Source organism: Asterias amurensis, chromosome 1 (assembly GCF_032118995.1).
Source record: "Asterias amurensis chromosome 1, ASM3211899v1".
NCBI classification, from domain to species: domain Eukaryota; kingdom Metazoa; phylum Echinodermata; class Asteroidea; order Forcipulatida; family Asteriidae; genus Asterias; species Asterias amurensis.
Genome location: NC_092648.1, coordinates 7,078,489 through 7,095,718, shown reverse-complemented (window position 1 = coordinate 7,095,718; position 17,230 = coordinate 7,078,489). Strand labels below are relative to the sequence as shown.

At 37.3% G+C, this 17,230-nt stretch overlaps 1 protein-coding gene across 2 annotated transcripts in view; it reads left to right on the top strand.

The window, feature by feature from the left end:
• The first annotated feature begins 1,415 nt into the window (after window positions 1–1,415).
• Window positions 1,416–17,230, top strand: part of LOC139944342 (uncharacterized) — a 42,089-nt gene continuing 26,274 nt past the window's right edge. For both annotated transcript variants that reach the window (XM_071941352.1, XM_071941346.1), the window contains exons 1-13: window positions 1,416–1,558; window positions 4,807–4,911; window positions 5,636–5,721; window positions 5,917–6,081; window positions 7,902–7,984; window positions 8,987–9,064; window positions 9,948–10,002; window positions 11,220–11,318; window positions 12,704–12,823; window positions 13,946–14,055; window positions 14,837–14,918; window positions 16,121–16,193; window positions 16,692–16,755. In XM_071941352.1, coding sequence (XP_071797453.1) covers window positions 4,836–4,911; window positions 5,636–5,721; window positions 5,917–6,081; window positions 7,902–7,984; window positions 8,987–9,064; window positions 9,948–10,002; window positions 11,220–11,318; window positions 12,704–12,823; window positions 13,946–14,055; window positions 14,837–14,918; window positions 16,121–16,193; window positions 16,692–16,755 — 1,091 coding nt within the window. In that variant the 5' untranslated portion in view covers window positions 1,416–1,558; window positions 4,807–4,835. The remainder of the gene's footprint in view (window positions 1,559–4,806; window positions 4,912–5,635; window positions 5,722–5,916; window positions 6,082–7,901; window positions 7,985–8,986; window positions 9,065–9,947; window positions 10,003–11,219; window positions 11,319–12,703; window positions 12,824–13,945; window positions 14,056–14,836; window positions 14,919–16,120; window positions 16,194–16,691; window positions 16,756–17,230) is intronic.

The window sequence follows — 17,230 nt, the reverse complement described above, 5'->3', positions numbered from 1 at the left end:
AGATGGCCAGGATTAATCAAAGTGAGCCTAACCACTGTGACTCGAAAGCCTATCAATCCAATCTTAAAATGGGAATAGAATCTTTAACAAACATTTAAATACAGTAAAGATAATTTTTGGAAAATAATAAATATGAAGAACAAAATAAATATGTTTATGTTAAGAAAAACCTATTTATATGTAGCAAGATTATTTGGAAGTGCACATTTGAGTATAAAAAAGCTGACCTAAAAACAATGTACAAATGAGGAAATAAAAATAAAGAGATTATGAAAAGGGCTAATCTTTATCAACAGATAAGTTACAAACCAATTTTGAAAAAAAACTCTACAGGTTCTGGAAGTGCTGACACAGGTACCTTTTAAAACAATTGTATGAATCGAGGGTGAGGCAGTTGCAGATATTTGTTGGCAGACCGCTCTAAACACGAGGGAAAGAATGAATTGAAGTGTTTTTTAGGCTGAGGGTTCTAGCATACAAATGGTTGAATACAAGTGTATCGGTGTGTCGGGTATTGACAGAGGTATTCAAGTTGGTGATGGGACAATTAATTAAACCAAATAATGAGTCTTTGTCGTCTGGATTCAAGCGTTTGCCAGTTTAGAGTTTTGAGTCTGTCCTCGTACGACATTGCACCTCGTTGTTGCCTAAGGAACATCCTCGTAGCTCTCCTTTGGACACGTTCAAGTTTTGCTGATAGTATAGGGGCACCATGCAGGCAGCCCATACTCAAGAATAGGTAACACAAGGGATCTGTAAAGGGACATTAATGCAGTTGGGGATGTTCCACCTGCCGTATGCCAGATGAAACCTAGAGTCCTATTTGCCTTGGAGACACACTGTTGACATGGTCAGACCAAGTGAGGTTATGATTGATTACGACTCCAAGGTATTTGTAGGTGGCAGTTATTTTGAGGGAGGATCCATGAATAGAGTACTCTGGAAGGGCTATTTGTAGATCTGGTCATATGCATAATCATAGACTATTGGTGTTTATTTTCATCCCATTGGCCACACTCCACAAGTCGATGGCATCAAGGTCAGCTTGCAAGGAAAGTTCCTAATATTTTAACTCGCGACCAGCATTAAGGGTTAGTAGTCCTAAGTACGGTCAATAATTTTCAAGCAAATGTATACGTACATAAGTTTAGACAAAAAAAAACACCTGAAGGAACAATAAACAGCCAATTATGAGACATAACGTAGAGGGCTAAAGCATTCGCTTTCAGGGGCCAATCAACGCGTCGATAAAGCTGCATAGCTACCGTCCGTGCGTCTAGTCTGGCTCCTTAATTGTCATGATTGATTCCACTTGGTAACTCGGCACGACGAGCTGGCTGCGCACACGTACCCCGTACAACATGTGTATGTACCTCCCCCCCCTCGCCGTATAATTTCGAGCTGTTGTTTATTAATACACACACAGCCGCAGCTAGCTAGCAGCAGCAGTAGAGAGAGAGGGCCATAATAATGGTGGTGAAACCATGAAGATAGAAATAACCTCAACGAGCTAAAAGTAGAGATTCCGTTCGTTCTGTCTGGATATTGAAACGGAAACGTAAGTTTTTTTTAAATTACAGCACACTTTCCATAACAGACTTGTGTGCTTGCATTCTGCAGAGCTATAAAAAAAAGTATAAAAACACGTTGGACCAAAAACAGTTGTTGATGCTTCTAGAAACTATAAGGCTCCCCTGTGAGCCGGGAGCCTTATATAGTTTCTAGAAGTAAGTTGTTGATATTTATTTTTATAAATAATATTATAACATCGTATTCGGACGTAGGGTTTTAGTTATATTATAACTTATAATGTTATCATTTACATCAACCCTTAATTATAATGTTTTCGAACCCTAACTTTGATTCCCGTTTACCGTGACACTGTGCAAGCTCCACCAGTGACAGAAGCTCTGCTGTTTACTGTCTGTATCTTTGTCAGGCTTATGCTGATAATAAAGTTTCTTGTCGTAGACTATGCTCAAACATGGTGTCAGGACACTTCGTACCTTGCCACTTTTTACCCTGGACACTTCGTTCGTACCTTCTTACAAGACACTTCCTACCTTCGTACATTAATTTGGGATATCTGCATCGGTTATGATTATTTTGAGCTTTCGTGCAGGGCGCAATGGTCAAACGCGTACAATTTTGACAGCCAGTCAACAGATTTGCTCAATTTTTACCACTTTTGAAAATCATGGCACAAATTCTATGAACACGACCTTAAATCCTCAATATCCAATGAATAACACTCAAAACACCATCTGAGGAAATATTTTGAAAAAAAGTACAAAAACTTAGCAGATCCCGTAGCGAAACAGTCACAAATGTCCCAGGTTGATATGTCGCATCGCCATTTTGTGACTTCCCAATATGTCCAATGCTTTATTTTTTGGTCACCAAGCACTGAACCCTCCGCAATCGGCAGGAGGGTTACGTTATCGCAACTACTTTGTGATGACCGGATAATTATGAAATAAAAGCAAATCAAAAAACCATGGATGGAGGAAGAAATCAAACCAACTGTTACTATTTTCTTAGGACCAAGGAGCCATTTTGATGGTTGCGTGATTGTTTGACTTTAAAATATTTGTAAATAATATTGGTGGAAGATGTTGTCCTTTTCGGTAATTAACTTATACAAAATATTAATTTCACATTAAAAAAAAAGCATTCACACATAACTCAAGCAAAAATTATACATCATCATGTGTTATTATTTTTTATCTCAACGAACATTAAATTATTGAGGAATACACATTTTAATGAAGGTACGAAGTGACACAACTGAGGATACGAAGTGACTTAGCTGATAGTCACTTCGTACCCCACCCACGGTACGAAATGACCAACTTGGTTGCAGTACGAAGTGTTCCGAGGGTACGAAGTGGCGAAGGTAAAGGTCATTATACAAAGATGAATTTTTGGTATTAAATCACTAGTGTAGTGCATTACTATGGCAACAATCAAATTTGAGTCAACGAACAATATCCAATTTCACAACAAAATTATCATCTGCTAGATTTAGTTTCATTCTCCTTTAGTCACTAGATAGATCACGTGATGTGGTTGCTAGAAGTAGAACTATTTCGGTTTCGTCTGCTACCGTCTCCCGTAACGATAGCGGACGATAGCGAGGAGGGGAGTCGAGATTTACACCCAAATTTTAAAAAGTAGCAGAGGGGTTGATGGATATTATGTCATCCAAATTGAGCTGGATGTTGGGAAGTGTTTTAAGAACCTTGGGAGAGGCAAACATAATAATTAATTTTTGGCTTGATTTAGTTTCAACTGATTATTACTCATCCAGGTGTTGATTTGAGAGATGCAGGTAGAAAGATTTCTAAGGGCCTGTTGGCAATCACCTAGAACCTTGAAAACCAGATTGTTATGAAGTGTTTGTGCTTCAAGGGGGTGGGTTGTTTTACTGTCATGCCTTATGATATCTCCCGATTCTAATCTAGTCGTAGCCATTGTCTTAGGACAAAAATTTAATTAAATTTGTTTAATATTAATTGAATGAGATTTTTGATTTATTTTGCACGGCATACTAGCTTCTGAGTATTAAATAAAATACCAACCAATGGAAATAATGAAAACATAATGGCATTGCTCCAATGTCGCGCATGCATTAGCACTAAATGGCGGACTATCTCTCGTAACGTAAAACCAAAACTTTTAAGATTTCAACACGCGATGAAGTGCAAGTGTCACTGTAAAAAGGTTGGATAGATGATTTGAAAAATAACCCAATGCACCGGAACAAGGTCATGAAGGTGGGCTACAGTGACTCGCAGTCTGACAGTGGGTCTAACAACGTGAGTTCACCTTCACACACATGGGCTATGGCTAGATTACTCCTAGAACTATTTCGGTTTCGTTCGGCTATCGTCTCCTGTAATACTTATAGTATTGCCCTGGGTCGTTCACAAGAAACATGTTCATAATGGGAATAATTTCTGTACCCTCTCTGCCACCACTTGTTGTTCATTCGTTAAGACAATGAACTAAATTAACAACAAGAAGGTATTAGTAATAGTAACACAAAGTAATACTTATCTGCTCAAATAAGATATGATGAATATTCTTTTTGTAAAAATAGGTGAGTAAAGTAATGAGGAAACGGCAAGTCTTTACAATAATCGGTATTGTTACAGATGGGCTTTCTCTCCCCCTTATCCTGTTCCTTTTGTTATGACATATTTGTTGGTCTTTAAGAACATCTGTGGTATTTGGCAAAACAGGTCACTCTGTTTCACAATGTGTATTGTTAGATGTTATGCAACGGTCATAATGTAACATTGTGTCCTTAAATGTGTTGACACTCCAAACTTATTGTTAATGTGGAGTGGACACAATGTTTAGTATAATTGCCCACTGCATTGTGTGATGTTTCTAGCCTATAAAATACTGAGTATGCCTCTTGCTGGGTTACACTCATCACTCCGCCACCACTGAGTCAGCCAGGGGCTCTGCCCAACTTATACATTGATGGGTGTCACCACTCCAACCGTCGGCCACACCATTGTCCAGTATTGGTGTTTCAGCCATATTCCAGTTATAGAGACAGTCAGTCACAACTGTGCTCTTTCTCCTTCAAGTTGATGGCTTGAACCACCCGGTTCTTGCGCTCCGATAGCCTAAAACCCACGCCCGGTTTTGAGGCTCTTCCTAGATGGCCTAAAACCCACGCCCGGTTTTGAGGCTCTTCCTAGATGGCCTAAACCCATGCCAGGTTTGAGGCTCTCCCCAGATGTACCAATCTAGTATTTATCTAGTATGTATTTCTAACTTTGTGTCATACAGTGCTGAACTGCTACAGTTAAACTAACACCATGGCTGTTCCTAATGTTCGACGTGGTGATGATGGCATTAGAGTTACCAATGGTCTGCAACATTTACAGGACTTAGGTATGTATAAAATCAAAGCCAAGGTAGTTTGTACGTGTATGTACATATATGTATCAGCTAGAGTTTCATCGTACATGTATGTTCTATCTTCTGGTACATGTCTTCAGTAAACATGCTAAAAGCCTATCTTCAAAACAAAAATCGTGATTGAATATTGTTTAATGATTAGTCTCAATGTGATAACCAGTTTGCTTTATATTAGTTTCTTTATAACCCAAACTACTTTTATTATACATACCAGTGTTATGGTTCTGTCTATTTGAAAATAAACCAGTTGCTAACAAGGCATTATATGAGTGATGTAAAACAGTCAACATGTACCTCTATTAGTGGACTTGTTATAACTGACAAAAGAGTTATTCTACGTTTTAAAATCCTCCTGCACATGGGAAAATGTAAGACTTCTAGTCTAGCATAGGATGTGGTTTTCTGAAATAGCTGATATTTTTTGGAATCCCCATGGCTTGTGTACTGGGGACTGAGGTTCTGTGGACTCAGGTTGAAAGAAAAGGTTGGACAGAAAAGTGCACCAATAGTTGGGGTATACATGTACTACATGTACATTGTCATTGTATTTAACATAAAGACATTGTACTTGGTGAGTGCAGTGGGCCTGTTCATGATAAATGACTTTGGTGATGGTAGATATTCAGAAACTTGTGGCACATTACAAAGAAGTCTTGCATTTTATTTCTTACATTAATGTTTGTTTTAAAATCCACAGCAAACCGAATGAAAGCTATAGAGTTTCCCTTCCAAGACAAGGATATTGATATTGTTGGAAATGTGACTGAAGCAATCAAACAACTGGTAAGTATGAATTGAAAGTCAATTATTTGTTCTCACTTCAAAGTTGTTTAATTCCAAAGAATTTGGAGTGCATGACTACCAGCTGTACAATGGCTTGATGGTTCTTAGTAAGTTGCTCATTTCATTTGATTGATGATCCTATTCAGTGTTATTACATTTAATTGACAAACCTAAATGTTTTGTGTTTTATTTCAGGATGAAGAGCGCACTGGAGTTCACCTGATCCTTGAGACAGAGACTATCAACTCCAGTATTCTACGACATCAGTTGCAGTTTTTCCCAGCAAGCATCCACAGTGAGATCAGTTCAGCTGTAGAGTCAGCAAGGCAGTCCAATGCGGAGGAACTCAAAGCATTACAGGTTAATTATCCCAGAATTTGTTCTACCCTTATAACCAGAAGTACGTTTTTCCATAATAAGTAGTTCATAACCCAAATCAAATATTATTTGTTGTACTAATATTATTTTACCTTGCACATCATATATATACAGGCATGCAACTCTTCCGCGTTTCCGCGGAATTCCGCGCTTTAAAAAAACTGATTAGCGCTAAGAAAAACATTCCGCGGTTAGCGCGATCTTAATACAGTTTACAACAATGCATCGTAACGCATGGTCTGGCCTCTGCCGCGGCACGCAATCCATTCTACTGCATGGTCGATCTAAAGCCCACAGCAAGCAATGCATACGTTCACACACTGCGTGCGGTCATTAATAGCTGTGTGTACGGTCGAAAAATCTGGAACAGTGGAACGCACCACGTGGCGCAGGCGAGTTGTGTGCTAAACCAAGTTATTATACAGCCTTGAAATGAGTCTAAGGTCATGTCTTCGTCTGGTCCCGCTATTTTGCAATAGTATACACGTATTGTACATGTACTGTGTGTGTGTGAGTTAGTTACCAAACGTACATGTGTACTGCTGCTGTGTGCGAGTCTCACATTGCGCTACGAAACAGTCGCATCTTCAAACGTCCGTCAAAATGACATCCAGAAGAAATGATATTTTAGAGCGGGACCGAGTGGTACCTGGCCAAATTAAAGCCATAGATAAAGGAGTAAAAAATACCTGGAAGTGGTTCTGGTTGGAAAAATAAGACGTAGACGGTAAACTGCTCTCCCAAACAGTCGGGGAAAGTGGACAAGCCAGGAATGGCATATTGTGTGATGTGCAAGACGGCAAGCGGGGGTGGCTCTCACCGACCATTATAAGGCGGCAAAGCATCAGGAGTTAATTAAGTTGAGGAAAACTAACTATTGTTTCCCAGGTAGTTATGAAATTTGCATAAAATTATTATTCCCCCCCCCCAAAAAAAAAAAAAAAAAGATTTTTTTTTTTTTGGGGGGGGGGGGGAATAATAATTTATGCAAATTTCATAATTACCTGGGAAACAATAGTTAGTTTTCCTCAACTTAATCAACTCCCGATGCTTTGCCACCTTAGAATTACGGTGCATACATAGGCAAGGTGTTTTTCCATGTTATTTTAGTTGTATAAAACACTTCACTTTGTCTTTGTCATACATGCTAAGATTGATCCTAAGAGCATAAAAAACCTCAACACTTTTTAGGGTACCATTGTGGGTCTCGAAAAGTTTCCTCTTTTTTTTCATCGGACAGTTGCATGCCTGTATATAGTTGACACTAATCGGGCTTACCACAGGTTTTCAGTGTTAGAAATTGGTGTGTGCCATCCAGGATGATACTGGGCAGCACGATCACAGCCTGATCATATTGTAGGGCGATGGCATTGAGGTCGTCTATAACCTGTGATATATGTAGGTGCAGCAGACGCTTCAACCCTGACGAAAGGGTTAAGATGGTTGGTTTTGTGGATTTAAGAAGGCAGAGAGAGGCACCTCGGGTCTTCGGAGAGTATGGCCAATCAAACTCAGCAGTGTCGTGGTGGCAGGTGTGTGCATGTGGGACTAATAAGTCTTTGTTGGGACAGCCCAATTGGAAAGTGCACACCAGGGCATTAATGTGTGAGAGCACGTTGAGAAGCATATGCGCGTCTACATGCGTACATCAAAGAAGCACGCATCATGCAGCATTTCCGGTTTGATTTCTATGGCACATACACGCACACAGACGCCATATTGTAGGGCAGATATTTGAACAGTGACGTCATATTCAATACAGTCTATTGATGAAAGGTAACATTATCATATTTTTTGCACAGGATCAACTGAAATCTCTCAATGAAGATATTGGATTCCTTGATGATAAGCAAAGAAAACTCAACAAGCAGAATGCTATATTACAGTAAGTAATAGGCTTGAAGTACTCAGTGGATCAGACTGTTTACCTCAAATTAAATGTGGTTGTGAGTTTGTGTTGAAACTAAAAGGAAACAAATACTTCACTTCCATTCTTTGAATATCATTTCTTTTAGCTTTGTGTTGTACGAACAAGCTTCATACTTGGAATTATGATTGTGATAATTTATAAACTTGAGCCTTTTTTCAGTACAGCACATACATTACATGTACAGGTGTAATACAATAAATAATGACTGCTTGTACTCGTGCTATGGTTAAAACTACTCTGGCTCTGGAGTGTTTTGCTTTCCTGAAGCTTCCCCTCCAGAATATAAAACGTGCCCAGGATCACCTCGGGAGCTATTTAGTTTAAAGGCAGTGGACACTATTGGTAATTACTCAAAATAATTGTTCGCATAAAAACTTACTTGGTAACAGGCAATGGAGAGCTGTTGATAGTATACAAATATTGTGAGAAACGGCTCCCTCTGAAGTACGCAGTATTCGAGAAAGAAATAATTTAAGCCTCTAAAATATTTGAATTTGATTTTGAGACCTCAGAATTAGATTTTGAGGTCCCGAAATCAAGCATCAGAAAGCACACAACTTTGTGTGACAATGATGTTTTTTCTTCTATTATTATCTCGCAACTTCAACGACCAATTGAGTTCAAATTTTCACAGGTTTGTTATTTTATGCAAATGTTGAAATACACCAAGTGAGAAGACTGGTCTTTGACAAATACCAAAGGTGTCCAGTGTCTTTAAGCCATAGCACTGGAGCGGTCATTGTTTGTATACTGTGCATACAGACATGGCACCATATGCAACTTGTACAGTTGAATGGTTACAAATGTTGGTCAGCTCGCTGGAAAATAGTGTTGTCAAAATCAGTTTGTTTGGCACAACTTGCTGAAGACCAATTTAATTTAAAATTGTTCATATTGCCATCAGTTACCTCTCTGTGAGGAAATTAAAAACAAATTTTGTTGTTGTTGTATTTACAGTCCTGAACGTGATATGGTTCGAACACAACATGAAGAAGTCATCTCTCAATTAAATCAACGTATGGCAGACAAAGCAAGGTATGCCTTCTACAGTTCATGAGCAAAAACAAAACAACAAAAAAGACACAGAAAGCTTTAAAAAACAGTTTAGCAAAACTTGTTTGGAAGTAACTATTACTACTTGATGGTGAAACTTTGTATAAATCTCTGGTAATCTGGATGTTTGGAACGTAAACCCTGCTTATCTTAAGGAGAAGAGTATCTTGTTTGAAATGTCAACAGAGATGTATACATTGTACCTGCAAGTTTACAAGTAATGGTTACTTGCTATTATTCACACCTTGCAAAGCTTAAAATGTTATGGAGAAATAGGTGATGAAGTGATATGAAGTTAAGGTTGTTTAGACTTATTCCCCACCCGTTGTTTGCTTATCAAAGAAATCTTTGACATTTCTATTTTTGTGAAATTGTGCCCTTCATATTTGACTAGCCTACAATAATATAGGGTAGTCCAGAGATTGTTTATTTATGTTGCCAGAAGGCGTTGTTTTTAGTCAGGTGCTAAATAAAATCAATTGCAGTATACTGATATAAAATAAGAACTTGTAATATTCAACACTTGAAGACTCTGCTTCTGTTCCTATAAATGGTTTACTGAAGAGACCTTTGTCAGTATTTGTTATATTTATTTATTTTTGTCCATAGCTTACACTTGCAGGTTTGGTTATGGTGGTGAACTTTTATTTCCCATGTTAATTCTTTTAACCTGTGAGGGAAACACAACCATTGACTTCACTTTGCCCAACATATTTGTTATTAGTATTATTAATAGTTCTTAATATATGAGACTTGCGCATCGTTTTTTAATAGCATTGACCCCAGAAGTCATTCACAACTGATCAATGGAATTAAATTGTGCGTAATATTTTTACCAACTGTCAGCATTTTCTTGTTGATACAGCAAGCAGATAACCTTGAATGAAACTAGAGATGAACTACGAGATACTAACCAGAAGGTCAGTGTATTGAATTTTCCTGTTTTCCCGTTATTTTCTCTCGACTCCTATGACCGATTGAGCCTAAATTTTCACAGATTTGTTATTTTATATATAAGTTGTGATACACGAAGTGTGGGCCTTGGACAACACTGTTTACCGAAAGTGTCCACTGGCTTCTAACGGTTGATAATGACTGGCTGGAGCTGTTTAATCGGTTGTTTTCGGATATGTTTAGATGCTTACTTTGCGCACAATGCATATACGAAAACTGTCTCAGTCATAAAAGTGCAACACACTACAGAGCTCAAGGACGTCAGGCAATGGATAAGTTTTACAGAGTTTCTTACTTTATTACGCATTTTAACCAAAAAGGTATTTATGAATGGGAATAAAAGGGTAGCTACTAGTTCTTTCACGGTCGTTTAAAACCTTGCAGGGTCGAATTGCCGTGTGATAAAGGCCCTCGCCTTCGGCTTGGGCCTTTTTCACACAGCAATTCGACCCTGCCTGTTTTAAACGGCCGTAAAAGAACTAGTTGCTACAAATTTATTCCCTTATTTATAAACAACTCCACAATCACAGACAGTCAATTTCATGGCTCTGCTTACCGCCGAATTCTGCACTTGCAATCACCATTCTCCGCTTACGAGCAAACGCCAAATTTCAGCGCTAGCTGTGTAAGCGAAGAGTGCTTAGTAACATAGAGTCTCAAAAGCACAAGCCAAAGTTCCTTGCTAACCCGTGAAATACGCTTGACGTTAGAACAGAATTCCCTGCTTCTGTAAGCGCAGATTCTTTGCTTACGGTAAGCAGATGATTACGGTAAGCAGATGATAAACTTAATTACTTGTTCTTTTTTTGTACTCCACAATCAATTGTATTGCTTGACTTGAGACAAGTGCTTTAATGTATTATTGGAGTACAGCTATTATTAGAATTTCACAAGCTTGTAAGGATACTTTTTTTTTTCCTGTCAAATATTTCTGTGAATCTAAAAAACTGTCAAAATTGAGTAGATGGATTTTGGAAATTGAAATACACAGGTTCTCAAGGTGCAACAAAGCTTCACAGTAACAGCGTTTTTGGTCGCTTTCAGTAAAATGTTACAAAATTTGTTCAAAGGTTGGTTTAGTTTTTGAAAACTGGAGCATGGGAATGAGTTTTTTCTTCCATTGGGAGTGATGTATTGTGAAGCTTCTGACATTGATGTAGTATGTAATTCTGTTTGTATGTAGATCGTGGACCTAGAAACAGGAATTATGATTCTAAAGGAGGATATGATTCAAGAGAGAGCTGATGCAAGAAGAGAAAAGAAACATTTAAAGCAATGTGTGGTAAGACAAATAATATATGACATTGATATGAGAAAATATTCATATCCCACCCAAGTAGCTTGTGGATGTTTTTCCTTGAGGACTAAGAAAGTATAAAGTGAATATTCTACATCACTATATGGCATTTAAGGAAACTAACTATAGGTTGTAAGCATGAACATAAAAGAGAAATTTTTTAGACGTGGGGGGGAAAACCCAGCCAATCATCAGGTTGGGTCTAAAAACTGCCGGATAAGACTCCAACTGAGGTCAATAGAGGTGAAATGCGTTTTAAAAGACTAATGTATTGTCACCAGGACTATAAGACTCTGATAGGTTAAAAACATCAGGCCATTAACTATTTGTTTTGCATTTATACGATCGGTCCATTTTGTTGGCGAGTTGTTTGCATCGGCTAATTCTATTTTCTTGTCACTACACATAGTTAGTACTGGGTCAGGTTTAACTGTAAACACAGTTTGAATTTTATATGATTATGTGACTGTGCTTTTAAGGGCTATGTCACATGAGCCATACGGGCTCCCAGTTCCAGGCAATCTCCACAAAGAAATATTTAGATTTTCATATAATTTCTAGGACATCGTACTTATTTTTGAATAAAGTGCAGATATTTGTCTCCAAGATGACGAAGTGTCCAAAAACATAACACACGTAAAGTTTTTGCTACTGCCAGCAGCTTGTAGCAGAAGGACAGCAGCAAAGTGCTGTATTCACCCCAAAAGGTCATTGTAAAGGTCATGTCCTGAGTTGACAATTTCCTATGCTTCTTGCATATCATCGTTTCTTTAAAGCCATTATACACTTTCGGAACAGAAAAAAAAAAAAAGTTAACAGATTTACAAATAACTTACAGGGTTTACAGAAGGTAATGGTAAAAGACTTCTCTTGAAATATTATTCCATGAAATGCTTTACTTTTTGAGAAAACATTAAAACAATTATCAGTTCTCGACATCGAGAATTACGGATTGTAGTACATGTAAACACATGTCATGACACGGTGAAACGTGCGGAAACAAGGGTGGGTTTTCCCGTTATTTTCTCCCCACACCGATGACCGATTGAGCCTAAATTTTCACAGGTTTGTTATTTTATATATAAGTTGCGATACACGAAGTGTGGGCCTTTGGATAATACTGTTTACCGAAAGTGTCCAATGGCTTTAATTGTTCACAAAGAAGGGTTTGCAAAAAAAGCCCCAGCACAATAACTGAAACTATAACTAACCTATAACAATCAGCCATGCCCGGCCATGTGGGGATGGTTGTAAAGCTATGGGCAGTCTCTAAATGGATAATGTACTACACCTATCAAAGTTTGTGCACCTTTTCTCTGTTTGAAATCAAAAAAATGGAACTTGTAGTTTAAAGTGTGGTTTGATTTCAGCATGATACAACAAAAAAGACCAAAAGGCAAAAGGAAGCAAACATAGCCAAAAAGAAAGAGTTGGATGTACTTCAAGAGGAGCTGGTCATCAGCGAAAATGATCTGTCTGACATCAGAAAGGTTGGTTTTATAATTCAATAAATAAATAGATAAGTAAACATTCACAAATGAAAGATCTCTCATTGAAGATCTGAACATATTCTCAACTATGTGATTGGACAGGAGGGGAGTATAGCACTGACACAGGATACACACAACACATGGACAGCTTGCTGTGTTATGTACATATGACAGTAGTTCAATTCTCATGACAAATAATTGCAAGGCTTTGTATGCCTGGACATTATTCTCTGTTTTTTTCCTGATTGAGTGCTCAATTAAAAGTCTTTTAAACATGATTGGGTTTATGTCAAAAGATGTGTGATTAAAGTGGTCAGTAATTTGGCATGACCATTTTGTCCAGTGTCTTCTTTTTCTAGAGAAATTACAGCAAAAGAAATCCAGATAGAGTTTGGGCAAAGACCATTGTTTTTTGCTGAATTGAAAGGCATATCTGCCCATGAGATGTCCCTACTTTGAAAGGTCCCCTGTGCAGTCTACTTGTCTGAAGTCCACTTATAACTCAAGCAAGAACTATACCAAAGCCCATGCCATAACCGCAACAGATGGAGTCCTTGAGTATTATTTCAAAGACCGTGCCACTCCTTGCAATTGTGGGAAACAATCAGAAAGACTTGTTGATGAAAGAGTCGGAAAAGAATTTTTTTTTGAAAAAACTGATTACAGCCTGACTGTTTGGAGAGGAAAATTGAAACTAGCTTGCCAAAACATAACTGGATAAAAAACAACTTCCTAGTTCATGTTTTTACATAGGGCCTTGTGCTAGGCTGTACCATAAAGAAATCAAGGTTCATGGTTAATTTATTTTCCACAGTATCATAAACGATGGGAGGCCATTCTTGCATTGTCAGCTAATGGTTATCTGCTTACTTGACTCAATTTGGTTCAGCCCTGTAGTGCATACGGTTTAGTACAACTAATACCCGCCTAACCATCTTGAAAGCATATTAACTTTGGTTTTTACCCATACAACGATGTGTGATAGCACAGTACTTTCCGGAGTCCTGTTAAACAAATATCACAGGCATATTACTCGGTAGGGATTCGAACCCATGAACTCAAAACTGAAATATACTTTTGAACCTCTGTTTAAGCGAAGTTTTCTGTTTGGCATTTGAAAAGATTATTCGTAGACATGAGGCCAACAAAGCAAGATATGAGAACCAGGAAATTACCTTTCAAGATCAACTGGATCGAGAAAACAAGGAAAATGCTGACCTAAAAGAAAAAGGGTAAGTTTTCTTCAGGAGTAATAGCTTGGATACATTGAAAGACTGTTCAGTGTCATGGCCGAATGGTATAGATCATCGAATCATGACACTTGAGCAAGATGTTTTACTATAATTGCTTCTCTCCACCCAGGGGTATAAATGGGTACCTGTGGGTAGAGGTTGATATTGTGTATGAAAAGCCACTATATAAGCCTGTATACTTCCAGGGAGCTGAGAAAGATTAAAGGAATGTTATTGGCCCAATGGCCAGGGGACTAATGTCAAGCGTTTTGAGACGTTATTGTGAAATAAAAGAACTAGTTATTACTATTATTCAATATTTTCATTGTCATACAAAGAGCATGATGATCCAGGAGTACATGCCAAACGTCCTACATGCCAAGCACTTTCATCCAAGCATGTGAAAGGGTCTGGCTACTTTTTGTAGGACATAAAACACAATGTCCACAGATTTACAATAAACGTACACAGTTTGAAGATAATGATAGTAGAAAGTTTACCTTCAAAAATATTACTTGCTGAGGTGCTGTAGTTTAAAGAGAAATGAGTAAAACAAGGCACGAAAAGTAGTTTAGCATGTAAAATGATTTTCGTAACATTGTTATACTCATTTCTTAAAAACTACAGCACCTAAGCAAGTAACATTTTTTAAGGTAAACTTTCTACTATCATTATCTTGAACGGTGTAAGTTTAATGTTAATCTGTGGACATTGTGTTTTGTGTCCTACAAAACGTACCCAATCCCTTTAATACACAAATCATCACATTGGTTTCTTACAGGATTGAGCTTGGGCAGCATTTACTGCAGATGGAGAAACAACACCTCTTGAAGAAAGCTCAATTGGAGCAGACATTAATGGAGGTAGGGCTATTTAGTTCACTTTCAATAAACCTCTGTATGTAAGAAGCGCTGTACACTTGGTGCTTTGCGAGTCATGAAGGATAATAAATCCAGAGGAATCTAATGGGTGGTATCACCTTTGCATATTCCAGATCAAATGTCTTTACAGTTTGAGTTGCTGTACTTGCCAGTTATTGCTTGAAAATAATTGAATTTAAAATTATGTAAAAAATGCAATGGGTATAAAAACATTGTGTGATCAGTACATAAGAACAGTATATTGGGAAAGAGTGGGCTACATGCGGAACATTCATTGGAGAAACAATCATGTGATGTTGTGAATGCTTATTGGATAACTTATGGTTGCTGTTTAATGAATGAAAGGTTGGGATCAAATCAGGAAATCATTTGACTGGCTTGTTTATGTATGCGAAAAGTATACAATTTTAATGACATTGTTTTTGTCCCAATGCAATATACTTATTATAATAAGTGTGAATCTGATCGCTAGTTATTGAGAAGTGTTGATACAAATAGTAAGACCAATAACTGCAATCCAGAAGAGTTTTGCACTTAAGTAACCTTAAACTAATCTTCTTTGCACACAAACTTATGTATTCAGTGTAAGATTTGAAAGCGTTCTTTGAAATGCTGTGAGCACTGAACATGTCCAAGTAAGGTTGCATTGACCGGGGTAGCGAAATAATAGTTGAATTCTCAGCTCTACTTACCCAAATCCTTTGGGACATATCAAACTACAATACTATAGTACCGTAGTTTCAACATGGAGGCCTTCTTGATGACATGTTTTTTGTTATAATTACATTTCCTTGCGGTTCAGAAAGATTGTTAATGTGAAACTGTTTGATTGTAGGAGAGAAATACAAAGTGTCTTGTTTTAGACCCCTACACCATGTGTACAGTAGGTCATGCATGTCATTCAAGGTATTTTAAAACGCTTTTCCGAGAACCAGTCTTTTGTCCCCTAAAATGTTTTGTATATTTAGATCTGCAAGTGTTTCCAGCCAGATTGAAATCTTATGAAAACAAGTTTCTTTTACTTTCTCTTTCTTGTTTTTAAAAATTATCAACTTATATTTGGGCAAAGAGTAATCTTTGAGGGTAAATTTGATTTCATTCAAATGTGTTCATTATGAGAAATGAGTTTGTGCAGGTGGACTATTCACTTGACTATTAATTGTGAGCAATGTTATTTACTACAGCTTGACATTGAAATAACCCAAACCAATGATGATTATGACAGACTGGAAGGACAGTGGGATACACTTAAGGAAGGTTAGTATTGTTAATGCAGGGATAGATCCAGTTGGCAAAGTTTGGATCAATGAGGTTCAAAATCCAGTAGGAATTCAGTAATTTTATTTTTTTATAAATGTGTTCATGTATGCAAATTCTTCAATCTTTCGACAAAATGTGCCATAAAAAAGAGACTTGTTTGAAATGCTTTGTTAAAACATTCTTAGTCTTAACTTTAGGCACACACAACCAATCATTTCCTGTATTTTCAATATAAAACCTTTGTGTCCATTTGCAACATTATATATTTATTTGATTCTTTTGAAACTTCCTTGTTTCAATGACAGATACCCAACTTAGTTAAGAGAAAACATTACACCTCTGTAATTCATTTGAACACCTGAACGATAAATTTAGTACTAATGTAATACAAGGGTCAAATTGCATGGCGTTGCTTTTCCATGCAGTTCTGCACTTCATACCAGTTTTATTAAATGTGCTATGCAAAAAAGACTTATTGTTGTTTTTCAATTTTAGATATTGCAGTAGCAACAGAGAATCGTGAGATGGATAGCACAAAAGTGAATGACCTTGATACAGTGTAAGTAAAGCTAACTGATGCACTACAAAGATAGTCATTACCACAACATGTATTAAAGCTAACTGATGCACTACAAAGATAGTCATTACCACAACATGTATTAAAGCTGACTGATACACTACAAAGATAGTCATTATCACAACATGTATTAAAGCTAACTGATGCACTACAAAGATAGTCATTATCACAACATGTATTAAAGCTAACTGATACACTACAAAGATAGTCATTATCACAACATGTGTTAAAGCTAACTGATGCACTACAAAGATAGTCATTATCACAACATGTATTAAAGCTAACTGATGCACTACAAAGATAGTCATTATCACAACATGTATTAAAGCTAACTGATACACTACAAAGATAGTCATTATCACAACATGTATTAAAGCTAACTGATACACTACAAAGATAGTCATTATCACAACATGTATTAAAGCTAACTGATACACTACAAAGATAGTCATTACCA